Source organism: Ochotona curzoniae, unplaced genomic scaffold (assembly GCF_017591425.1).
Source record: "Ochotona curzoniae isolate NIBS_2020 unplaced genomic scaffold, NIBS_Ocur_1.0 contig_883, whole genome shotgun sequence".
NCBI lineage: Eukaryota > Metazoa > Chordata > Mammalia > Lagomorpha > Ochotonidae > Ochotona > Ochotona curzoniae.
Genome location: NW_024466599.1, coordinates 17,096,874 through 17,122,905, shown reverse-complemented (window position 1 = coordinate 17,122,905; position 26,032 = coordinate 17,096,874). Strand labels below are relative to the sequence as shown.

General features: G+C 54.0%; 1 protein-coding gene across 2 annotated transcripts in view; it reads left to right on the top strand.

The window, feature by feature from the left end:
* Positions 1–4,873, top strand: part of DNMT3A (DNA methyltransferase 3 alpha) — an 88,546-nt gene extending 83,673 nt beyond the window's left edge. For both annotated transcript variants that reach the window (XM_040992929.1, XM_040992930.1), the window contains 2 exons: positions 1,017–1,135; positions 2,071–4,873. In XM_040992929.1, coding sequence (XP_040848863.1) covers positions 1,017–1,135; positions 2,071–2,212 — 261 coding nt within the window. In that variant the 3' untranslated portion in view covers positions 2,213–4,873. The remainder of the gene's footprint in view (positions 1–1,016; positions 1,136–2,070) is intronic.
* Positions 4,874–26,032: the final 21,159 nt, after the last annotated feature.

Sequence of the window (26,032 nt, the reverse complement as noted above, 5' to 3'; positions counted from 1 at the left end):
TGTGTGCTAGGGTTCCTGCTGTGGGATCTTGGTTTTTGTTGTTGTTTTTGTTGTTGTTTTTTTTTTTTTAGTTTATTTTCATTGGAAAGCCAGATATACAGAGAGGAGAGACAGAGAGGAAGGCCTTTCATCCAATGATTCACTCCCCAAATGGCCACAACGGCCGGAGCTGCACCAATCTGCAGCTAGGAGCCCAGGGTCTCCTCTGGGTCTCCCATGAAGGTGCATGGTCCCAAGGCTTTGGGCTGTCCTCAACTGCTTTCCCAGGCCACAATTAGGGAGCCAGGTGGGAAGTGGAGCTGCTGGGACTAGAACCAGCACCCATATGGGATCCCGGTGCAAGCCATACCAAGACTTTGGCCATTAGGCTATCGTGTTGGGCTCTTGCTGTGGGATCTTGAGAGGCAGAAAGATGCCACTGTCCACTCCCATCTGCTGAGTGGGATGCCTTAAAGCAGGCGGTGTCCATGTCCATGGTCTCTCCCATCTGGGTAACAGGATCACCATTAATGCGGCATTGCCTGCTGTCTCAGGGTCTGCATTGGCAACAAGCTGGAGTCCGGAATTGGAGCTGGTTACCGAACTGAATGCGTTGGTGAGGGTTGCAGGCCATTATAACTGCTGGCGGCTGCCTGCGCCTGCCACACTTGTAGTTGTTTGGCCAGGACCCACTATAAAGGCAGAGCATCCTCACCTGGTGAGGAGGCCCCATTTCCTGGGAGAAATCTGACATGTGTGGGTGATTGGCTGGCAGCAGCTTCTAGCCCTTGAGCTTACTGATACCCAGGGAGCGTCTGAGCCCCGAGTAATGTGGTAACTTCTTGCCTGTGAAGTTATAGGTGCCCCTCTGGAAGAACCAGTTCTCTAGTAGACTGCCAGGGTGGATTGAAGGATACACAGCACCCCAAAGGAGGAGGCTCCTGCCTGGTGTACCCAGCTGGTCTGGCTGGCCCATGGCTGGGCAATGTTGGCCTGCACAGCACGTGTTGAACCTCTTCCTCCCTCTCCTCCTCTAGTTCAGCAAAGTGAGGACCATCACTACCAGGTCCAACTCCATTAAGCAGGGCAAAGACCAGCACTTTCCTGTCTTCATGAATGAGAAGGAGGACATCCTGTGGTGCACCGAGATGGAAAGGTACCACGGCCTCCTGCGACCTTGGCTGGGGCTGTGCTTCCTTCTGGGCTGGCTTCTGGATGCGGGCGGACGTCTTGTGTTCTCTCCTTAACATAAAGTGGGCTAACAACTACTTGAGTAACATTTATGTACCCTTAGATCCTATAGGTAATCTAGAGGCGATTTAAAGAACACATCTCTTCCCCCCCGCCCCAAGATTGTTGTGTTTTTTTCAATTCCCATCCAGTGATTCACCTTGCAAGTGTCTATGACAGTCAGGGTTGGGCCATGCCAAAGCTGGGGACCTGCATTGTAATCCTGGTCTCCTGTAGGGTTGGCCCCGGGTTCCAGTACTGGAGCCATTGGGTACTGTGTTTCCCAGGATGCATACTACTAGTATGAAACTGAAGGCAGAAGCGGAGCCCAAACTCAAACCTAGGCATGCCAGCTCTGGCTGCCAGTGTCTTGTAGTGCTAGATGCCTGCTGTACTGCACCCTTGTCTGAGACACTAGAACACGGTTTTTGGAATCTTCCTGGAGGATTCCAAACAAATGCCTTGAACTTCACAAATCAGGCAGGAGTTCCATCCCCTTCTCAGACGTTCTCTGCTAAGCTACTAGTGATGCGCATTTAAGGCAGCTTTGAGATACCCTTGCTGGGTCCAGAACTGAGGAAGGGACACCATGGAGGGTGTCCTGGAGGCATCTTTGATAGCCCTGACTTTGTCTTCTGCATTGGAGCTCCCCAGGCAGGAGTCACATTATGACCTATACGGCCGCTATTGCAGTGCCCAATGTTGTGGTCTGGGCCTGGTGTGGATGCTTGGGGAGGACAGAAGATTATGCAGAACAGGGCGGGATGGGGAGGGATTTAGGGGGTGAGTGTAGGGGGTGTGAATGGGAGTGCACCCACTCTGTCCAGCACTCACGGTGCCTTCCTGTCTCTTGGCCCACAGGGTGTTCGGCTTCCCTGTCCACTACACCGATGTCTCCAACATGAGCCGCTTGGCGAGGCAGAGACTGCTGGGCCGGTCGTGGAGCGTGCCAGTCATCCGCCACCTCTTCGCTCCGCTGAAGGAATATTTTGCTTGTGTGTAAGGGACACAGGGGCAAACTGAGGTAGTGACACAAAGTCAGACAAACAAAAACCACCAAACACAATATAACACCAAGAACGTGAGGATGGAGAGAAGTATCAGCACCCAGAAGAGAAGAAGGAATTTAGAACAAAAACCACAGAGGCGGAAATGCCGGAGGGCTTTGCCAAGTGAGAAGGGTGGACATCATCTCCTGATTTCTCGATGTTAATCTTCAGTCCTATTTAAAAGCAAAACCAACACCCCTCCCTCCCTTTCCTCTCTGCTCCCCCTCCCATTTGGGGGGTCAACCCTTTTGTTTTCTGCTCTTTCCAGAGGCGATTTCTGTTTGGGTTTTGTTTCTTGCTGTAACTGAAACAAGGTTATTGCAGCAAAAATCTTAACCACAACAAAAGAGTAAAGATACCTTGCAGAGGAAAGGTGGGAGAGGGAGGGGAAAGGAAATTCTATAGAAATCTATATATTGGGAAATTTTGGTTTGTTTTTTTGTTTTTGTTTTTTTTACTATATATCTTTTTCTTTTCCTTTGTTGTCTCTAGCCTGATCAGATAGGAGCACAAGCAGGGACAGAAAATAGAGACACTCAGGCAGCCGGATTCCCTTCCAGCCACTGAGCTGCCTGCCAGCACCATTCCTGGTCATGCAGAACAGGACCCAGCCAGGGGGTAGGGGGACACGAACACCACACCAGACCCTTTTCTACAGTATTTCAGGTGCCTACCACACAGGAGACCTTGAAGCAAATCAGTTTCCAGAAGCCGCTGTTACCTCTTGTTTACAGTTTATATATATACGATAGATATGAGATATATATATAAAAAAGGTACTGTCAACTACTGTACAACCCGACTTCAAAATGGTGCTCTCACAGCGAGATGAGTAAAAACATCAGCTTCCACATTGCCTTATGTGCAAAGGGTTCTAACCACGGGTGGAGGAGAGAGGGTGCAGCTTGCTGGGCTTTATCCCACACCCCCACAAGCTTCATTTTAATGAAGGAGGAGAATTGTGGGGCCCTGTCCTCGCGCTTCTCCCTGCCAAAAAGGAAACTGGGGTGAGGGGGCGGGGAAGGTGAGGCAGTGGGGACCAAGGAAGGTCGAGTGTGGAATTCATCCAGACCCACCCATGCAATAAGCTTTTTTTCCTTTTTCTTACGTTTTTTTCTAAGAGACTCCCCAGACTGGAGTCTCCCTGCCCACTATCCCACTGCAGCCAAGCCAAGGGCTTTTTGCTGTGGGGTCAGAAAGGATCTAGAGTGTGGGCAAGTGACAGTTCAGGTCCCCACCTGGAGCAAATAAAAAAACATACAACGCGCACTGGTGCTTCCCGTCTAAGTCGCCTCTTGTGTGTTCTTTTATGAGGCCCCGCCATCCGGCACCCCGCGCACAAGGTGGCCGTGTACCCTGGAACGCGATGTTTTTGATCATCTCTGCAGGCTGCAGTTTTATACTGGGAGGCTAATGACATCTTTATTCTTGTTATTATGCTTATGGTTCTGGTTATCACTATGTTTTCAGATTTTTCTTTAAGAAGACAAAATCCCCCGACACCCTTCCCTTCAGGTTTCAAGCCAAGGTGTGGGGAGCAGGGTGCTTCTAAGTCGGCGGTTCGGGTGCCCTGGCTCTGCGCCCCTTGGGCCAGGTGGGCCGCCCAGCGCACCGAGGGCTGCCTCATGGCTCCTCGGCTTCTCTTCTACTTCCCCTCCTCTGGGTCAGGTGTGTCAGGGCTGGAGGGAGACCCTGCCGGCTCTCTCCGTGTGTATGTGTGTGTGCGCGCATGTGTGACTGGAGTGGTGTGTATTTCTTTTCTAGTACTTGGTCTGTGCCCTTAGTGGGAGGCAGTAGCACCTGGAGCCCCAAGTGCTCAAGGGACACTGTCCCGCTTCCTACTGAGGCAGGCAGCCTGGTGGTGGTGGTGGTGGCAGTAGGAAGGCTCCTGGGTGAGGGCCCAATGGGTGGTGCTTGCCTCGGTGGCTGGGGTGTAGATATGTGGCATATAGAGATATATATTTTATAATGGGAGGGGTGGGCGGCACCTCCTGGGACCGTCAGGACTGGGAGGTGTGCTGCAAAGCACATGGTCCCTGGTCTGCATCCCGAGAAAGATGGCCTATGGTGATAGGCGCTATATAAGTACATAGATAGGGTCACATAAGAAATACTAGGGAGTGGGGTAGGGGGAGCAGGCTTGGTGTGGCAGTCAGTTTCGCACATGTGCACAGGAAGCTCACTCCCGGCTGAAGTCCATGGAGCCTGCTCATGCACAGGCCAGGGGCAATGCAGCTCTCCCACCCGGCAGTCGGGCTCCATGTGGTCAGCCGCGCAGCTCTTTTATCTCTGTTGCCCTGGTTGCAGGAAGATGGTCACTCCCAGAAGTTGCTAGGTGCTGAAAGCAGGAACAGGAGGAGGATATATCTTAGCAGGTGCTCTCCTCTAAACAGGTAGTGTTCTATCTCTTTTGCCCCTGGTGATGTCAAAAGATTTCTTCTGTTAGCAACCTGTGATACTGACCTGCAACTTTAGGCACCAGTCAAGTCAGCCCTCACCTCCCCCTACCTATTCTCCCCATTCAAAATCCAATTGACATCCTTGTCTGTCTTGGCTGTGGGGCTTCCATTGGGAAACAGATGGGACTGTGAACCGTGCTTTGTGATTCAAGCAAATTAATCTGAAAATCAAGCTGAATCCCTGCTCATGGCCCGGGCTTGCCTGTAGCTGATGATGGCCTCCTTCCCCTGTGGGATGCTTGGCCCAGAACCCCAGTCAGCTCATTTCCTGCACAGGTGAATGGCTGAAATCAAACACTGCTGCCTGCTCTGCTGGCCCAGCAGGTGGTGACCAGGCCCATCACGGTGCTGGCGTGACCTGGAGAGGGGAAGGCCCGTGCTAACTGGTGCTTACCTTGTCCTTATTCCAGCTGACCTCCACCTCCATTTTCCTGGACTGGAGCCCACCAGCACTACCCCAGAAGGGCAGGTTGGGGAGGAGGGCTGCCTCCAGGCAGTCCAGGTGCTCCCTCCCCTGCTGGCTAAGGGCTTCCCAGCCCCAGTGCCAGGACAGAGTCTTGGTGGGCCTCTCAGTGCTCCTGGTGCTCCAGAGCCCTCTGCCCAGCATTTCTGAGAACTGGCCTTTCCCAGCAACCTGGCCAAACTTGGGACCTCAGGATAGTAGTGTGGGTGCCTGCTTGCCTACAATGGGAACCTTGTGGCTACAGGAGAGCACCTGACAAACCCCCAGACTGTATCCCTTACCTCGAGGGATAGGGTCCCCCTCACAGGAACAAGAGGTCACAATCACCAGCTTTCCTAACAGCCCGACCTGTGGGCTTGGCCTCATGGTAGACCTTGGGATATGGTAGGGGATCTTTGGAACATGCCAATGTGGGTCAGTTGGGACGTTGTTAAACCATAGGGAGCTTCATTTGAGTGCACAGAGCTTTGAAGGGGGTCTCCAGTGAGGTGGTGACACTGTACCTGGTGGAGGCACCACCAGGCCCAGAAAGAATCCCCAGGAGTGTTCCCAAAGAACAGACCTGTTTCTCCCTGGAAACCAGGACTTTGGAGTTTTCCCCCCACCACAGGTGTCAAGTGGGGTATGGTGCCAAAGAGTCCACCAGGTGCTCATACCAGGGCCAGGGAGCCCAGCCCCCTGCCTTAGGAGGGCTCTCATTTGCAACAGGTGGCCCCTGAGCCCGTGTGGGCTCCAAGCTGACCCCCTTCCACACAAGACCGTGCAGTTGATGCATGGGGTAGGTAAGCAGTGGCGGGTGGCGGTCAGAGGTGGCCAGCTGCCTGGCACTCGACCCAGCGCCTTGGTACTGTGCATTGCACATCCTGCTGCTGAGCAGATATCCATCATAAGAACCATGGGGCCTTGCCTATGGAACCAATCCTGGATGTGGCTGGCAGGTAGACATGCTCAGGTGTGGGCTGGGCCAGGTAATCCCAGCTCACAATTCCGCTGGCCCGCACGTCTCAGCCGCTGCATGGGAGTGCCCAGTACCACCCCCGCAGAAAAGACTGACTCAATAGCCAGGAAACTGTTTTGGCAAAAGCGCCACCATGGGTGTTTACAGATCTGGTGATGTTGGCATCTTGAGAGTAGATCTTGGAAGCTGTTCTGAGCCCCTGGGGCTGTTCTTGGTCAGAGGTGCTGTGTCACTGGTGTGGTTTAGAGGCTGTGGGTGGGGCTCCAAGGAGACGCCTGTGTTCCCTGTCAGGGCCAGCAAGGCAGAGGACCTGGTGAGAGCAGAGTATGAAGGCAGGGCTACCCCTCGGTTTCTAGGGCTGGATGGTCCCCAGGTGTCATCTGGCTTCTTTAGCTTACTTGTGAGTGGAGGGTAATGCTAAAGTTGACCTTTGGGGGCCTGCGTTGGGCAGGGAATGGAAAATGAGTTCAGAAGCGGGTAGCCCAGAGCAGGGTACCAGAGGACCAAACCATTGCGTCTACTCCCAGCCAAGTCAGGGATTTGCTGTACGTGGCAGCTTCCGGGGAGGAAGGGGCCCAGGTTGCTTGCAGCAGGATGCCCGCCCCGCTGTGGCCTGAGCTTCGACTGTGCTGTGGTTAGGAAAGGCTGGGGCCTTGGGCCTTGGGCCTGTGTGCTGCAGAGACCCAGTCTGTCTGGGACCCCAGCAGTGGCGTTTTGGAGCAGGGAGAATCTAGTCAACAGGTCAGGAAGACGGGGCCTTTAGCTAACTCAGCTCAGGCTGGGGACTCACTTCCCGCCTGGAAGCCCCTGGTCTCTTAAACTCTGGTAACTGGAAGATTCCCCTCCCCTGCCCCTCCTGTGGGAGAGTGGCTCCCATTGGTGGCCTCCAGCTGGCGTCCAAGGACATGAGCAGTGGCCTACAGCAGCCCCCTCGTCCCAGTTCCCCTTTGCAGACCAATTTGGTTGCACAGCCCTAGAATCTGACAGACACAAACACTGAAATTCTTTAGAATACGCAGAGGGAGGAGGTGACTCAACAAGGTGCTAAAACATTTTATTAAAAATATATATTGTTAAATTAAGTCTGCTGTCTGGACAATGACTGTTTGTTTTGTTTTCTCGTAGTGGAGTTTAAAAGAGACTATTATTTTACTCTGATATATTATTATTAAAAAAAGGCATTTTAACTTTGTACTTGAAAACTAAAAGCGATTTCATGTGTTTTAGCTGAGGCATTGAAGTAGCGGGTGCTTACTTATTTGTGGGAAATCATGTATTCATACTGAAGAATAAACTCCGTAGCTGATTTGGTAATACTTTTACTGTTACAGATGATTTTGCTTTGACCCCTGGTGGCAGAGCACTATTCCACATTCCACGCAGCTAAATGCAGGACCTTCCAGACTTGCCCTGCCCACCCCCGGCCCCCCTCCAGACTTGCCCTGGCCCCCATCTATCTTAAGTTCCTCCTTTCACACCCCCCCTTTTTTTTCTCTTACTCTTCCTGGTTCCGGCATCCTTTCACCACTGTATTATTTTTTTTTTTAGGGTTGCTTCTCTATTTATTGACAATAATAATGTACATTTCACAGTCTGGTTCTGGGCCATCCAGGGAGGGGGGCTGGAGCAGGGCCCCCCGCGCGGGTCCCCACCCCGCCTGCTGGTGCCCCTTGTATCTGTGTAAGTGATGCTCGTGACATAGCTGTTGATGAAATAATTAAAGAGGTCAATGCGTACAGCCAATGTAGTCTGTCAGTTCCGCCTTCATCACAGGTTTCTTTTCTTTTTTTTTTTTTTTGTGCCCAGAAAAATATAATAAAAGCTCCTTTCTAATGTACTTGTGCTGGACAACACTTGAATAAATGGACTGTTTTTGTGCAAAAAGAAAAACCGGAAAAAGCACCATCACAATGTCCTTTTGTCTTGCGCCTCCTTCCCTTCCCCCCCATTTCCTGTTCACCCCACCCTCCACTAGACTGCCCCTTGGCAGGGCTCAGGTATCTAAGCAGGCAGGTGCCAGCCTGGGGGCCACACAAGCCCGGGACCCTCGCTTAGGACGCCACCTGCATGAGGGCTTTCCTCAGGCGATCAACCCGGTGACCTTAGGCTCCAGGGGAAGTTGCTGGGAGACTGGGCTGCAGGGAGGACGCGTTCTATTCAGGCCTCTTCAAGTCCAGAGGAGGGCAGGGCTGGGGAAGGATCTTGGAGGCTGGTCCCCTCCTACTGGGGCAAACAGGAGAGCAGCCAGCAGATGGAGGTTTGTCCAGGGCACCCCTGGGATAAACTTTGGCATCTATCCTAGAGGAGGTAGGACTGGAAAATAACAGATGCTGACAAGGTGTGCTCACAGGGCTGGGATTGTTCTGGAAAGTTCCACACAGGTGGAAGTGGGGGAGGAGAGCCAGGCTTTGCTGAGCGTCTCAGATCTTTTTACACCTCAGCCAGCAGTGGTAGAGTTGCGTGACACAGTGAGACCCTACGGGGAGGGTGACTGGTGCTGGGCAGCCATCTGGTGGTGACGCTGGGGGTTCCTTGGGTACCCTCAGAACTGCCGTGAGAGTGGATAGTGGATGGAGAGCCTCATGCCCTGCAGGCACCCTGCTACACACACAAGCTTTTGTCTTGGTGACCCTGGCACCCACCCCTGGCTCCTCATCAGTGACATTATCTGGCTCATTCCCCCAAAACATCCCACACCCAGGGCTTCCCCATCCTGGGTATCCTGGAGTCCCAGGGAGGGATGCCCTAGGCTGCTTTTCCACCTTAGAGTGAGCGTGCTAAGGCCACACCACCTCCCAGGCAGCACTGCAGGAATCTTGAGGGTAGATGCAGGAGCCCAGGGCGGGGTGGGTGGGGGACCCTCCAGTTCCAGCAGGCTCTGCACAAAATGACCAGGGCACATTGTCCCCCCTGTCTCTGCACTTTCATCACCATTGATGGAGAACTGTCTTCTTTTTTATTTTAGATTTATTTTTATTCTAAAGTCAGATATACAGAGAGGAGGAGAGATAGAGAGGAAGATCCTCCATCCGATAGTTCACTCCCTAAGTGACCGTAACGGCTGGTGCTGTGCCAATCCGGTGCCGATCTGGAGCCAGGAACTTCTTCCAGGTGTCCCACGCGGGTACAGGGTCCCAAGATTTTGGGGCCATCCTCGACTGCTTTCCCAGGCCACAAGCAGGGAGCTGGATGGGAAGTGGAGCTGCTAGGATTAGAACCGGTGCCCATGTGGGATCCTGGTGCGTTCAAGGTGAGGACTTTAGCCACTAGGCCACGGTGCCAGGCCCGAGAACTATCTTCTAACAGTTACATGCCATTTTCCTGCTGCCTGTTTATTATTTTAGATCTAAAGAGAGCTCCAGTAGCCATATTCATGGTCTGGCTTTTTCCTTTATAGTTTACATAAAAATTTTTTAAAAAATAAATTGATTCCCATGAGCTTGGATGATATGTGTGTACTGCCTACTGGCTTCAGGGAGGTGGCTTTAGCTGGACCATCAGAGAAGAGCAGTGAGGCTGGGCCATTTACCTGGGAGGGTTGCTGGCTGCAGGCAGGGGAGCCAAGGCCAAAAGGCCCCAGTTACCACCCCCGGGTAGCCTAGCAGGACAACCAATGGAGGCCAGTGGGGTGGCCTCTTGGCCCACACGCACAGGAAAACACTAACCTACCCACAGCCCCTAGCAACTCTTTTTATTATTTTTTTTTAAGATTTGTTTATTTATAATTGCAAAGTCAGATATACTGAAAGGAGGAGAGACAGAGACCCAGCTTCCTCTGGGAAAACAGCAGCAGACAGCCCAAGGTCTTGGGTCCCTGCAGCCATATGGCAGACCTGGAAGAGGCTCCTGGCTCCTGGCTTCAGCCTGACTCAGTCCTGGCCATTGTAGCCATTTGGGGAGTGAATCAGTGATCTTTCTCTGCTTCCCTGTCCAAAAATAGCAAGAAACAACAGCAACATGGTGTCATGGACTGGTAGAAAGGCCATGCAGGACTGTTTTGTTTTGTTTTTTAAAAGATTTATTTATTTATTGGAAAGGCAGATATACAGAGAGGAGGAGAGACAGAGAGGAAGATCTTCCGTCCGATGATTCACTCCCCAAGTGACTGCAACGGCCGATGCTATGCTGATCCGAAGCCAGGATCCAGGAACTTCTTCCGGATATCCCACACAGGTGCAGGGTCCCAAGGCTTTGGGTCGTCCTCGACTGCTTTCCCAGGCCACAAGCAGGGAGCTGGATGGGAAGTGGAGCTGCTGGGATTAGAACCGGCGCTCATATGGGATCCTGGTGCATTCAAGGCGAGGACTTTAGCCACTAGGCCACGGTGCCGGGCCCAGGACTGGTTTTTGAGACACCAGAAGTCATCTAGTGCGAAGCAGCACGATGTGGACAAGGAATTTTGCCAGCTGGCTTCCTAGGAGGAATGGCTGCTGGTGGAACTTGGACTGTAGCTGACTGGCTGCAAGGCTAAGATGAAAGGGGCAGGGCTGGGTGTCGTTTGGTGCTGAGAACCACTGCAGGGACCATTGGCTTGCTGGCTTTTGATTGGTGACAGAGAGGTGGGGGACAGGTGCAGGAAGGCCTGAGCAGCAGCCAAGGGAGTTGGGAAGTGAGAGGTCTGGGTCCTGCCTAGCCCCTGGGCTAGGAAAGAAACTGGTGGGAGTGGGGTGCTCAGAAACACCGCCCCCATTTCCAGGGCAACAGAGGACATGGGAAGCAAGGCCAGGGCAGGGGAGCCCTGCCCACGGCCCCTGCATCCCTGGATGGCTGCTGTCCAGGGCGGCTCCTGAGTCCGTTTCCACCGGCTTCCGGGGCCTGACCTTCCTCTCTCGGCTGTGGGGCGGGTGTCTCCGGTGGGAGCCGACAGATTCTGGGTGCCCACCCTGCCTGCTCCCAGTGCTCTGCACCTCAGTGCCTGGCAGGCCCCTCCTGTGACAGTCCCCACCCAGCTCTTCCGCTGGCTCTGCATCACTGCTCAAGTACTGGTCCTCTGCCCCCTAACTGGTCTCTGTCCCCAAGATATGACAGCCCTACCAGCAGGCCCTTCAGGCAGCCCCACTCCAGCCCCGCTGGTGGCCGGTGCCCAAATAACAGCAGGCTGTTTGCTGTTCCCGATCTTTGCCTTAGCTGGGCCACTTCCCACCACCCTCTGTGCTGGGTGCTGTGGGCCCGCTGTGGCAAGGCCTGAATTTATGTGTCTTCATGCTGGGGCCCCTGGGCTGGCTGCTGCTGCACTGTACCACCCAGGTCATGTGGGGAGGTGGATGTCCCTGCAGAGGCACTGTCCCCCACCCGGCTGTGTGTCATTGAGCAAGAATGTTTCAAAAATTGTGTTCTAATGTGTTTTATTCTGAGAGAGATTTATTAAGCACCCATCGTGTACACAGGCTGGACCTGCAGCCCTAGGGTTGTAGGAGAGCCCAGCTCTGGCACTGGACAGCCCCCAGTGTTTCCAGCCGTAGCAGGTGAATCTCAACATCCTGCACAGACTGAGGGGCACAGCAGGGCGCCGTGGCTAGGGCGTTCTTACCTAGGACAGGGAGTTCAGCTCCGCAGTCATAGTCATGCCTCCAAGCCAGCTTCTGCCCACCCCGAGGGCAGCTGCACACCACCGAGAGAAGCATGGGCTGAAATGCGACTCAGGGCCTTGCAGTGGCTCAAATGGGTCATCCTCTGCCTACAAGTGCCAGAATCCCATATGGACACTGGTTTGTGTCCCCGCTGCTCTACTTCCCTGCTTTCAGCCTGGGGATGCAACAGAGGAAGGGCACCCTGCATCTGAAAGGGAGATTCAGAGAGGGCTCCTGGCTTCCGATCAGTGTGGCTCCGGCCATTGTAGCCACATGGGCAGTGACCTAGTGAATGGAAGATCTTTTTCTCTTTCTCTTCTTTTCTTTGTAAAGCTGTCTGTTCAATAGAAAGAAAGAAATCTTTTCAAATTGATAGGACTCGTTCCCCCTAAACAAGCCTAAAATCGTATGAATGACATCAAATATTCTCTTCTTTTTAGGGTGAGGGTACTAGGTCAGGCAGCTGTGTGCACACAGTGGAAGGTGTGCACAAGCAGATTCCTGGGAGGTGAATGGTTCTGACGCAGAATAGCACAGGCTGCGGTGGGGACACGGTCTGCACCCACTCCGCATGCTGGCCACCGGACCCAGGGCAGGGGCCCCGAGCTGCTACAGAGGCACTGCTCTCAGCTGGGACAGCTCACTCCAGCCCAGAGACCATCTGTGTCCCTTCGGTCTCCCATGCCCTAGAAGGTTATACTGTCCCATCTAGGCTACAGGGTCTCACTTCTACAGCAATTATTTGAAGATTCATTTATTTATTTGAAAAGCAGAATTACACAGAGGGAGACAGAGAGATCTTCCATCCTCTGGTTCACTTCCCGAATGGTTGTGACAGCCATAGCTTCTTCCGGGTCTCCCACATGGATGCAGGGGCCCAAGCACTTGGACCATCTTCTGCTTTCCCGGTTGCATTAGCAGGGAACAGGATCAGAACTGGAACAGCCTGGACTCTAGTCAGTGTGGGATGCATGGCACAGGCGCTCACCTGGCATGCTGCCCCGGCAGCCTGAATGAGAGCAGTGTGAAAGATGGGGCCTCCCTGTGCTAGCAAACCCATCTGCTGGACACTGGTGTTCCTTTAACTTGAATGTCTCCAAGATTGAAGCCTTTTCTCTCAGCACACAAGTCCATCAAACTTCTCTGCTACAGAAACTTGAAAAGCAGTTTTCTGAGGGTGAAACTGCGCATGTGTGTGGGGAACGGGGACCTTCCTGCCTGCTGCGAGTTAAGGCAAGAGGGTTGAGGTCGTGTTACTGGTGAGGCTGTGGCCCTGAGTCCACCCCTCTCCTCACAACCTACCAGGCTGTCATCAGCTCCTCTGTGCAGGGGGATGGGGGTGTGGTGAGGGGATGCCACGTGGCCACAGCAAACCCGGAGTTTCATCCAGGGCCCCTCCCTCTCCTGGCCTTTGAGGGCCCATGAGTTGGTGGACAGCCAGGCCTAGCTAACCCCCAAGGCACTCAGCTGCCTCAGTCTCCCTGTAGAGGCATCATGTATGGGCAAGAACCCTAGCCCTTGAAGGGACAGCCATGTGCTGAGGGGAGCAGAGAGAGGCTCCTCGGATCTCGGATTCACCCTACAAATTGTGTTGCTGCTGCCTGGGGGCTCTGGGGAGCAGGAACTATCAGTAGGAGCCAGGGCAGGTGCAAGGCCAGACCAGCCTGGGGCCTGCTCCCACTGCTGCCCGTCAGCGCACTGGGTGGGGCTTGCTGGCTGATGGGGTCAGGTGGGGATCAGGAGTTGGGGACCCACAGCACTGCTCTGTGGAAAGATCCTGCATCTAGCTGGCCTCCCTTCTGGCTCCGGAAAAGACGGCCATAGGTCAGCCCTGCCCTTCCCCCAGGGTTGCAGCTGGGACCTGAAGGGACCTGTCTCTGCCAGAGGCTGATCCCCCGTGTGGCCATTCCTGGAATTGCAGTCCGTTTTACAGCCACTCAAGAAGGGAGAAAATAAACATCACGTCATCATCACTCCCAGAGACTGTCGCAGCCGGAATTTCCCCAATTTTTTCCGTTGTGCTAGTTATACAACCCTACTCATTTCAAATCATGTAGTTCCTTATCTCGTTTTGTAATAACAACAACTAACACGGATGGAGAACTTGCTGCGCACCAGGCATTGTCAACACTGGACGGATAGCATTTCCCCACATCCCACGTCACTGTCCTTGGGAATCTCTCTTTGGGATGCTTGTTTGGCATGGCTGTTGAGATGCTTCTTGGGACACCTGCATTCCAAGCTGGAGAGCCTGGGTTCAAGCTCTGGCTTTGGTTGCAGTTCCAGCTTCCTATCACATAATGCAGAGAGAAGGCAGGTGATGGCTCCTGTGCTTGGGTCCCCGCCTCCCAGGGCTGAGAAAGGAATGAAGCCCCTGGCTTCTGGCTGTGCCCTGGCCCAGTCTTGGGGAGTAAACCAGCAGATGAGCAATCTCTTGCCCTGAGTCTTTGCTTTCCATACGCACACATCCTCTGCTGGGTTCCCAGGGGCAGTAGCAGGGAACTGGATCAGGAATGGAGCCTCGGCAGGGACTTGAACCTGTACCCATTGGGGCTGCTGGCTCCCGAGGCAAAGGCTCAACCCACTGTGCACAGCGCTGCCGGCCCCACACATATCTACATTAAAACAAAACAAAATAAAACATTTTGGGCCAGGAGATTTTTAGAGGAAGCGATTACAGCCTTGTTTTTAATAGCCACATTCTAGTCCATTTTGCATCCATCATTTGGTCTGTGCCCTGGTTGCTTTCTTGTCTTTGCCCTGCATAAGTCTGGCATCGTATTTTAGCATGTTCCTCCACGGATGGGCCTACAGTTACGTAATATTTTGTAAAAACACACAACAGCCTAACACAGAACAGAAAGCAGCAGAGAAAAGCATGGCGCTGGTGGCAGGGTGCTGGGGACTGTAGTGTCCGGGGCTGGGCTGGATGGGGACGGGGCGTTGAGGCCACCTGCGCGACTGCTGTCCCCTCGCAGCTGGACACCCCGAAACCGGGATGGGGTGCAGCGGCCCGGCGCTTGCGCGCGCCGTCCTCTGGAGGCTTCCGGGAAGCCAGGGAGGTCCCGCCTCCCCCGAGCGCAGCCATGACTCCCGGGCGCGAGCGCGGGCAGCAGGGCTCGGCACCCCTAAAAGCGTGTGGGTCCCCATGCGTGTCCAGGAAGGGGACACACAGGGCCCGGGCAGCCCCGTGTCGGGGTCGCAGGTGGAGCGGTCCAGCCAGGAAGGACCCCGGGGGAGCTTGGGGTGTGTCCTCGCGGCTCGCTGATGGGACCCCACCAGGCAGGAGGGCGCTGCCGCGGAGCCCAAAGCTTTGGGGAGTGGGACGGGGAGGGCAGCCTGCTGGAACTTCTACCCCCTGCACCCCCATCCAACGTGCTCTCATGGCCTGGGGCCACCCTGGGCAGCAATGGAGCACCTGTGAGAGCGGCCAGAGATGCGGCTGTGTGACTAAATGGGCAGCACGCCCTGTGGCCGGTGGCCACGGTGGGAAGGCAGACCTGCGGCTGTGTGTTGAGGGGGGCTGGGAGTTGGGGGTGCATTCGGGTCTTTGCGACCCCACAGCTTCCCGTCGTGCATTTCCTCGGGTTTGTTAACACCTGCCTGTCCTGCTACGACCACAGGGACTTGGTGACTGCGGGGTTGGTGGTCCTGGGGTCTCAGCGAGGGAAATAGGATGCGGCTCGCCCTTGCTTCAGAGAGGGGAGAGAGAGACTGGGCTGGGACCGCGGGCAGGGGACAAGCTGTTTGGGTGGCTGAGAGGTTGGTCAAGCCACTGCCTGCAACACCATCCCCTATGCGTGCTGGTTCCAGTTCTGGCTGCTGCACTTCCCATTCGGCCCCTGATAACGCACCTGAGGCAGCAGCGGCTTTAAGTGTTGGCCTGTCTGCACCCCAGTGGGAGACCCAGATGGGGCTCTGGGCTCCTGGCTTGATGTTGCTCTCACCCAGCCCTGGCCTGCCTTTGCGGCCATTTGCTGGGAATCTCTCTGTAACTCTGCCTTTTTTTTTTTTTTTTTTTTTTTTTTAAGATTCATTTATTTTTATTGGAAAGGCAGATATACAGAGAGGAAGATCTTCCGTCCGATGATTCACTCCCCAAGTGACCTCAACGGCCAGAGCTGAGCCCATCAGAAGCCAGGAGCCAGGAATTTTCTCCTGGTCTCCCACTCGGGTGCAGGGTCCCAAGGCTTTGGGCCGTCCTTGACTGCTTTCCCAGGCCACAAGCAGGGAGCTGGATGGGAAGTGGGGCTGCCGGGATTAGATCCCATATGGGATCCCAGGCGCTTTCAACATGAGAGCTTCAGCCACTAGGCGACTGCACTGGGCCCAAGATAAATAAATCTGTAAAATAAATAAATAAATGGTTTCTTAAAAAAAAAAAAAAAGCCTGGATACTGATCATGGAAGGAATACGATGTGGCCCAGCAGAGCAAACAGATCAGTTGTAATTCTAGCTTTTTTTTTTGAGTTAAACTCAAACAGACACAGTTGGCAGCCTCTTTCCCCGCGGTGGTGGTTGGGATTGTTACGATGGCTGATCAGCTCCATTGCAGATGGAAATAACTGCTCGGCCAGTGAGCTCCAACCTTAGGGGGTCCAAGTGGCTCTAGCCCGACTCCCTTCCTTCTTCTGAGGGATTCCCTAGAGCAGAAGTAAAGCAGGAGGGGCCTACTCGGATGGAAAACTGACACCTCCTCCATCTTCTTCCTTTACCTGCCCGGGATGGCTGGTCGGACTACCTGGCTCAGAACTTCACACTGGCTGCCAGCATCAAGGTGGGCACAGGACCTGGCTGCAGGGGGAGATGTCCTGAGGGCAGTGAGTACTGGGGTCAGATGGCCACCTCCCACTAGATTGTGCACCCCAGCAGGCACCAGGCTCTGCTTGTGTGTCTCACCTTTGTGTCCCCAGTGCCCAGGTGGCAGGGGGTGTCCTGCCTTCCCATATTCCCATCCAGAACATCCAGGAATCTGGGACATAGGATGCGGAGAAAGCTAAAACCCATGCAGGAGTCTCCTTGGAACCACCTCCCAGCCTCACCTGGCTTCCAAAGAGACCAGATGCTTCTCTGTGCCTCCTTCTGGTCCAAGAGAGAGGCAGTTGGCTGGAGACACTCTCCCTAGGCATGGAGCTGTGCAGCATAGGGTGTGCTATGAAGTGAAAGGCCAGGACCAAGGGCCCTGCAGAATAAAAACAGCCAGGATGTAAGGGACACAGCAGGGTGCTGGCCATGCTGTTCTAGGCAGTGCTTGGAGTTCCTAACCCCTTCATGGGATAAAGGAAGTTGATCGGAAGCAGAAATGGGGCTGGGAACTCCAGGATCACCCAATGTAGGGAGGATCTGTGGCTGCTTCTGATTCCTGCGTGTCATGTCTTCCAGTGTGTGGATAGGGACCGTGGTCAATCTGTACTCAGTTTTCTGCAAGCTTTCCCGGATGGCATTGCACAGCATCACCACCAGAGGGCAGGGCCGGCCTAATGTCAGGGTAAAGGGCAGGATTAGGTACAGAGCAGGGAAATCACCTGCCCCTGGTCAGACGTTTATGATGAACCAGAACACAAGAACCAGCCCCAACCTGGCTCCCTAGTTGGGGAAAAGTGTCTCTCACTCTCAGAAAGTACAAACACCTGACTCCCCAGACCCAGTGCTTGCGAGTGCTTGTGGAATTAACGGTGACCAGAACGAGCCTGCCCCAGTCTTCCTGAGCCCCAGGAGCCCCCAGAAAGACACAGCCCTGCGGAGTGCCAAGGTCTTGTGCGATCATCACCAACTTAGCCTGGGAGCCCGGTGGGCAGTCACAAGTGCACCCACTCAGAAAATCCCTACTCATCACCACCGCTTGTAACATTGCCCATTGCCTTTCAAATAAACAACGTGTGTATATTAAATTTTTTTTTTTTTTTTTTTTGAAAAAGGAAGCAAGTGCAACAAAGACCAATCTTCCATGTGCTGATTCACTCCCCATGTGCCCACAACAGCCAGGGCTGGGCCGGGCTGAAGCCAGGGTCTTGGAGCTCCATCCAGGCTCACAAGGTTGGCTTGAGTCCTCACCTGATGCCTCCCAGGGCGTGTAGTGACAGGACGCAGGTAGGAGGCGCTCGGGTTTGGGATGCAGGAACTCTAGGCAGTCTCTTAGGGCACACACCACGTGCCCAACCCTGCTAGATTTTTAACTTGCTCATTTTAAACAGCAGTCGACTTTCACTGTCTCTTCCTTGGCATCCTGCTATGCATCCTTCTCAAATGGATGCTTCACACTGAGTCAGCCTTAAGATTGGGTTAATATCGCTCACTGCAAAGACAAACTTGGGGATCCGATTATACCTCCTGCCTGGCAGAGATTTCTGCTGTTCTTAGGGCTTTCCATTGCTTCAGTGTGCATTCGCACCCCTGAGGTTGTATCTCCCCCACCCCCCGACGGTGTGAGGCTTCGCACACTTGGCAATCAGGGTGCATTTGGTCACTGACCTGCCTACCGGTCTCTTGTTGGAACACAAGCTTCTGAAACGCAGCTTGTTGGATGCCACACAGAGTTCCAGCACCTGCTATGCTGCCTGTGTCTGCCTCATGGTGGAACCTGTCTCCTGAATGGAAGTGGAGTGACCACTGGGAGCTGGCGTGGCCTTGGGCAGCTGAACAATGCTTTCTGGAGTGCTCAGGCACCAGGTGCCAGGCACTGGCAACTACTGCCCTTTTTCTCCTTGTTGCCAGTCAGACTGGCCGCTGCCACACAGCCCTGCGCTGTGTGCGAGGACTCTGGGTCAGGAACTCAACTCCACGTCAGTGTCCTATAGTTCATTCTATTTTTTGAAAGGCAAACTTATGGAGAGGAAGGAAGAGAAACAGAGAGAAAGAGAGAGAGAGAGAATGGGAGCTATTCCATCTGATGGATCACTCTGCAAGGGACCGGCTGGGCTATGCCAAGGTGAAACCAGGACCTGGCACACCATCCAGATAGTCCATGTGGGTGGCAGGGCCCAAGCCCTGGGGCCATCTTTTGCTGCTTTCCTAGGCACGTTAGCAGGGAGCTGGATCAGAAGTGGAGCAGCTGAAGCGCCAAGGGTGCTCCTTGTGGGATGTGGGCATTACAGATTTAACCTGCTGTGCCACCGCACGGCTCCCTTAAGTATGTTTGTAAGGAAGCGGCACAAATAAGACGTTGGCGTGGCCTTGGCTTGCAGTTTACTGCTGGCTTGTCGCGGAGTGTAAGCCACTGTCCCCGCAGTGCAGAGGCCCTGAAGTCTGTCCATCTGAGGCCGGCCTTGGACACCATGGTGGGCAGCCCCCTTGCACTCTCGTGCCAGCACAGTGGGAAAGAACACCGAGGTATCAGAACAGCAAGGCTGTGGGTTCTTCCTCCCCTGACTGTGAGAGACCCAACTTTAATCCCCAGAGACTGGATCTTATCCCAGATGGTTTTGGGGGGACATCTGGAGGGCACTCCTGCCGCTCTCCTCCCTTGCTTCACTCCCTCATCCTTCCCTCCACTGGACTCTCCCTCCCACCTCCCAAGCCCTTGCCTTCCCATTACCAGGTCAGTCCGGGCGCAGCAGCATCTGAGACATTGCCGGGCTGCGAGTCACCAGGCCGGGGGCCTTTGTGTGATGGCCACTTCACCGGGGAGAGAGCAGCGGGCTGAAGGCCACAGGGACAATGGCAAATGGCTGTCGTGCCCGCACCAACGGACGCACGCACAGGGCCTGTCTGCTCCCCAGCGCCGGCTCCATCAGGGGCCACTGCCTCTTCAAGCTGACTGCTCTCCTGGTCCCGGGGCTTTTAGAAGCATGACGGCAGCTGGCGAGGGATATGTCCTAGGCCCCTCTGATCCAGCACCTCCCCCCAGCTCCAGGCACTGCTGCTTGGCTAGGGAAGCAGGACCTGGGCTGTCCTTGACAACATAGGTTTCCTGTGGCGGCTGGTGGTGGTGGTGCGGTACTGCGTTCTCAAGGCCCCCAGCTGCCCTAAGCCCCACCGAGCTGGCCCGAGGTGGGCCTGGCCCTGCCAGGTGACTGCGGGGTCTCCCTCTGTCCTGGCTGCTGGGAGAATCACGGGACACCAGGGACAGTGAGTCACTTCATTCTAGGGTGCTGGGCATTTGGCACAACAGTGAGGATGCCAGGAATCCCCATTGGAGGGCCACGCGGAAGGTTCAAGTACTTGGGTCCCTGGCTGCAACGTGGAAACTCCGGAGGGCGCTCTGGGCCTCTGGCTGGCGCTGGAGAATGAATCACTGGACAATCTCTCTGCTTTTCAATGAAGCTGAAAATTTAAAAAATCTTTGCAATGAGGGTTTGATTTTTGTTTTTTTTTTTTTAAGATCTATTTATTTTTATTGGAAAGGCAGATTTTTCAGAGAGTGAAAGAGAGTCAGAGAAAGATCTTTCCATCCACTGGTTCACTCCCCAAGTGGCCGCAGTGGCTGGAGCTGAGCTGATGCAAAGTCAGGAGCCAGAAGTTCTTCCAAGTCTCGCACATGGGTGCAGGAGCCCAAACTCGGAGTCATCCTCCACTGCTTTCCCAGGTCATCAGCAGAGAGCTGGATAGGAAGTGGAGTAGCCCAAACATGAACCAGTATACTATGGGATGTTGGCACTACAGGTGGAGGATGACTTGCTGTGCCACAGCACTGGTCCCCGAGGGTCTGGTTTACACACAGTGACTCACGTGGCTGAGGAGTGATCGGCTTCACTTTCAGCAAACTCATACCTCTGTGTATCCCACACCTGCATGCTCACACAACATTCTGCCCAGAAGGGCACTGCCTGATGAAGACAGGACATTTCCTGGCCCTCAGCGAGTGCCCTCATGCTTCTCCCCATCCAGTCCCCTCCTCGCCCCATGCCCATCCCTAAGTGACCACCACAGGTGATATCCTAGGACCCGGATGAGCTGGCGCTAGGCAGCGGGGATGATCCCACTTCGTTTCAGCCTGGGGACCGGCATAGGCAGCTCCGACCTTCCCATTGCTTCCCTTTTCCATTACACTGAGATGTCACCCCTTGAGTTCACCTGTCAGCGGACACGTCAGCTATTTCCGTTCTGTGACTTCAGCCGGGGGTGAAGCTTTTGCTGGCTGAATGCCTGGGGAATGACGGGGTCACATGATAAGAGCATACTTACATTTTCAGGAAACTGTCAGATTGCTTGCTGCAGCGCCTCTCATCTGACATTTCCACCAGCTGGGTATGCGAGTCCCAATGTCTCCCTCTCCTTGCCAATGTTTGTTTGTTGCTTTTTGGTTTGGAGGCTTTTCCTAGTCAGCCTACTAGGTGTGAAGCTGTGTCTCATTGTGTGTGTGTGTGTGTGTTGTGCATATGATTCAAGATTTATTTATTTGAAAGTCAGAGTGTCAGAGTGATGGGAGCCTGGTGTGATGACTCAATGGCTAAATCCTCATCTTGCAGGTGTCAGAATCCCGCGTGGGCACCAGCTTGTGTCTTGGCTGCTCTACTTCCCATCCGGCTCCCTGCTTGGGCTGGGAAGGCAGTGGAAAATGGACCAAAACCTTGGGTTCCTGTACCTGTGTGGGGAGACCTGGAGGAGGCTCTTGACTCCTGGCTTCAGGTCAGCTCAGCTCTGGCTGTTGCGGCCATTTAGGGGTAAACCAGTGGATGAAAGATCTTTCTGTCTCTCCTTCTCTCTAAAGATTTGCCTTTCCAATAAAAATAAAGAAATAATAAAAAAAAAAAAGAGTGATGGAGTAGTGTGCGTGGGGAGAGAGAGAGAGAAAGACTTCACTTGCCAGCCTGGAACTCCATCTGGGCCTCCCCTGGGGGTGGCAGGCACCCCAGTACGTGGCCATCGTCTGCTGACTCACAGGTGCACCAGCAGGTAACTGGGCAAGCCACCTGCACATCTGGAATGTGGGAGCCCCAGTGTTTGGGCTTCCCTGTGAAGACATAGGCCTTGCTGTGGTTTTGATTGGCATTTCCTGAAGGGTTAATGCCGCTGGGCATGTCCTGCCCCACCCCTGCTCCCGCCTTTTTATCTTCTTTGGAGAAAGGTATATTCAATTCCCTGCTCATTTTAAAAGTTGACTTGTCAAGGGCCCAGTTTGATGGCCCAGTGGTTAAATCCTCTTCTTGCACGCAATGGGATCCTGTATGGGTGCCAGTTCATGTCCCCAAAAGGCCACAGTGGCTGGAACTGAGCTGAGCTGAAGCCAAGAGTCAAGAGTTTCTTCTGGGTCTCCCTCATGAATACCAGATCCCAAGGCTTTGGGCCCTCCTCCACTGCTTTCCCAGGTCACAAGCAGGGAGTTGGATGGAAAGTGAAGCAGCCAGGACACAAACTGGCACCCATATGGGATGCCACGCTTGGAGGTGCAGGGTTAGCCATTGAGCCATGCGCTGGGCCTTAGATAAATCTTTGTTCAAGTGAAAGTTCTCCTGCAGTCTTTACAGGAACGGAGGGGGGGATATCAGCCGTGCATTTCATTTCAAGGTAGTAAATACGATGTTACCGCTTACTTACCGGCTCTTAAAAGGCAACTTTGTTGCCAGAGAGAATATGAAATGAGGCTCTTCACCAAGCAGCTTGGCAGTTCTTCAGAAAGTCAAACATGGCTGTCACTGTGAGACCCAGCAATCCCAGTTCTAATGATAATCCACTCACATGCTTTTTAAATGTGGGTGCTCAGAGCTGACTGGCATTTGGCATGCCGTTAGTCACAATAGCCCACAAGTGGCACCGCCCCGAGGTCTGCCCACTGTCACATGCATCAAGAATGGATGGTTAATGCCTACAATGGACATTCATTGGCGCTAAAAAGAAACGGAGTGCTGACGCCTGCTGCAACCTCCATCGCAATATTAAAAATACGATGCTGGGGCTGGCATTGTGGTGCAGCGAGTTAAGCCACTGCCTGCAGCATCTGCATCCCATGTGGGTGCCGTTTTAAGTCCTGGCTGCTTAACTTCTGATTCAGCTCCCTTCTGATGCATCTCCAAAAAACATAATAAATGAAAATAAGGCCTCTGTAACAGAAAGAGACCATTAACTAGCAAAATAACTAATTAACTAACTAAATACAGAGACCATAACAGATATTTTTAAAAATGTGACTTTCAACTTGGAGGTTGACCTTCTCAGGCAAATTAAAGCTCTCCTGAAGGCAGCTCCCCAGAGGTTTTGCTAAGGCCCCATCATGGGCCCAAGGGAGCTGCCCAGGGGGCTGTTTGAATAGAGCTTTACCCACACATCAAGGTTTGGCCCTGTTTGTTTAAAACTGGCTGAACTGTGGCCAGTGCAATGGCTCAATGGCTAAATCCTCACCTTGCAAGCGCTGGGATCCCATATGGACTCCAGTTGGTATATTGGCTACTCTACTTCCCATCCAGCGCCTTGATTGTGGCCTGGGAAAGCAGTCAAGGACAGCCCAAAACCTTGGGACCCTGCACCCGTGTGGGAGACCCAGAAATAGCTCCTAGCTTCTGATGGGTGCAGCACCAGCCGTTGCGGTCACTTGGAAAGTGAATCATCAGACGGAAAATCTTCCTCTCTGTCTCTCCTCTTTTCTGCATATCTGACTTTCCAATAAAAATAAATAAATCTTTTTTTTTTTTTTTTTTTTTTTAAAGCTGAACTATCTTACAGAATCCTCACATCTCACACCATACACGTAAAGTCATGGCCGGTCACAGGGTCCTAAGGTCATATGGTCACGGCTTTTGGCTGTTGCTGGGCAGGCTACTTGGCCTGTGGCAGTGACCCTGGGAACACAGCAGGGCCACGTGGGATCAGGTGGGCTGCTCACATTTGCAGGAGGTTCCTTTGAGTAATAGGCCTGGAACTGGATGGCAGGCAGCAGCGGCCCGCAGAGCAGGAGCCGGGAGCCCAGGCTGGGTTGAGTGACGGTAAAAGGCCACTTGAAGCCCATTGTTGGGTCTGGAGGACGGAGGCCCGCTGCGGCCTCTGAGTGCCTCTCCAGGCATGCACTAATGGATGGGCATTGTCAAACGTCCTTCCTGCCCACCTACCCCGAGCCCCAGCCAGAGAACACAGCATTCTTCGGGAAAAGCGCATCCATGCCTGAGGCTCACAAAGGCTTCTCCAGCGAAGACAACCTCGCCATCACCCCTGAGTCAGCGTGCTGGCCGTGGGCGCAGGGCTGCCACTGAGACGGGAGGCTGCATGTAGGGACATTGCCCAGGCGGGGCTGGTAGATCTGCAGTGCAGAGACCCAGCCTCCGGGAAGCCCCCTTGGATTGCTCTGGAAGCAGCATTTCAGTGTGAAAAGTTGTTGGGATAAGGAAGCCCTGTGACTTCCCTTGGCCAAACACCCCCACCTGCAGAGTGCAGGGTGAATGCAAGCAAACCTGACGGTACGGCGCGGTAGCCTAGTGGCTAAGGTCTGCTGGGATCTCATATGGGCACCGACCAGTTCGTATCACAGCAGCCCTACTTCCCACCCGGCTCCCTGCTTGTGGCCTGGGAAAGCAGTTGAGGACAGCCCAAAGTCTTGGGACCCTGCACCCTTGTGTGAGAGACCTGGAGGAGGCTCTGGGCTCCTGGCTTCAGATCGACACAGCACTGGCCATTGCAGCCACTTGGGGAGTGAATCATCAGATGAAAGATCTTCCTCTCTGTCTCTCCTCCTCTTTCTATATCTGACTTTGCAATAATAAATAACTAAATAAAAGCAAGCCTGAGTTTTTCCCCTGCTTTCCCTCTCACTTTTCTTGTTCTCTCGTGCTATCAATGGACACATTATGATTACACCTGTGTGTGTGGGCACAGGGTAGAGCCTCACAAACCAGTCATTAGGCCTCTCTTTTATTTGAAAGTATTTAGCTGTTTATTTGAAAGAGAGAGAATCTTGCAGCCACAGGTTCACTCCTCTAATGGCCAGGATGGCGTGGGCTGGGCCAGGAACTCCATCCGGGTCTCTGCTGTTGGTGCAGGGGCCCACTTGTACTTGGCTCTGCTGCTTCCCCAGACACATCAGCAGGGAGCGGGATTGGAAGTGGAGCAACAGACATTCTACCCTGACCCCATGTGGGATGTCACCACTGCAGGCCCCAGAATGGGACACTTCTGAGGCAGGGCTCTGCACACTCATGGGCCTTTGCTCTGGCGATTGCCCTGAAACAGGCCCCAGGGGTCATCCGTTGTAGGAACCATGGTGGTTAGTTAAATTCTGACGTCTGGAGGGTGCTCAAGTTGGGGTGGAGGTCAGGGCGAGCAGGTGTTTGAGGAACAGGGTGACAGACAGAGGGCGCTGTTGTGCCCCTGGCACCAACGCTCCAACTCTGTCTGCCCCAGGGCTGGAGTCCAGGTGAATATGAGACTCGGCATGCCAGGCTCACGACCTCCGCCTCCCCATGGCCAACCTCTGACACATCCACCCTTCTCGGAGGACGAGAAGGCTGAGGCCCAGGCTGCCAAGGCCAGGTAGCCCAAAGCTGGGCCACAACCCAGGTCACCTCATACTTCCTCTGCTCTGCCTCAGCAGCTGACTGCACTTCAGCTCCTCCTCCCCTTGTCCAAGGATGGAATCCCAGACCAGGGAGGGGGCTGGGCCCTGGGGGTTCCCTCTCCCGCCCTCAACCCCCGCCGTGGCTGTTGGCCTAATGCACACATTAGCCATGGTCTCAAGGGTCTCTTCTCAAGGCCCCTTTGGTTGCCATAAAGCAAATTAAAACCCTTTTGAAGGTCAGTTGAAACCTCTTCCATTGCAATTCTCTGCACAAATTGATTCCTACTCACCCTCGGGGTCAAAAGGGGGGCTGAGGAGGGAGCAGCTGCTGGGAGGGCAGGGCCAGGGGTCCAGGCGCTGCAGCTGTTTGGGGGTGGCTGGCAATAGGGCTTTGCCATCCCTGGGCCTCCTTCCGCAGGCCAACCCTGTGTCTGCCCCTCCCGCCCAGCCCGCTCCCCTTGCAGGAAGTCCCCATCAGCGCTCCCAGTCTTCGGACTTTCTCAGATCTGCTGGAAAATCAACGATGGCCCAAGTGCTTGGGCCCTTGCCACCCGTGTGGGAGACCACGATGGGAGTGCAGGCTCCTGGAATCTGACCTTGACGGCTGTGGCCATTTGGGAAGTGCACCAGCAGATGGAAGACAGCCCCACCCCTACATCTTTCCCTCTCTTTGTAATACTTTCAAATAAATAAGCTAATCTTTATTAAAAACGAATGGAAACACCCCAGGGAGGTGAAAACCAGCAGCGGTTTATGAAGACGTGTGTTTCGCTTAGATGTGGGGAGTACTTGGGAAGGAGCAGCTCTGAGACGTGGCTGTGCATGCCAGCTCACCTGCCTTTCACAAAGCGCAGTGGCAAATGGGCCCCCGGCGAGCTGGCGAGCTTGCAGGTCTTGGTCCCA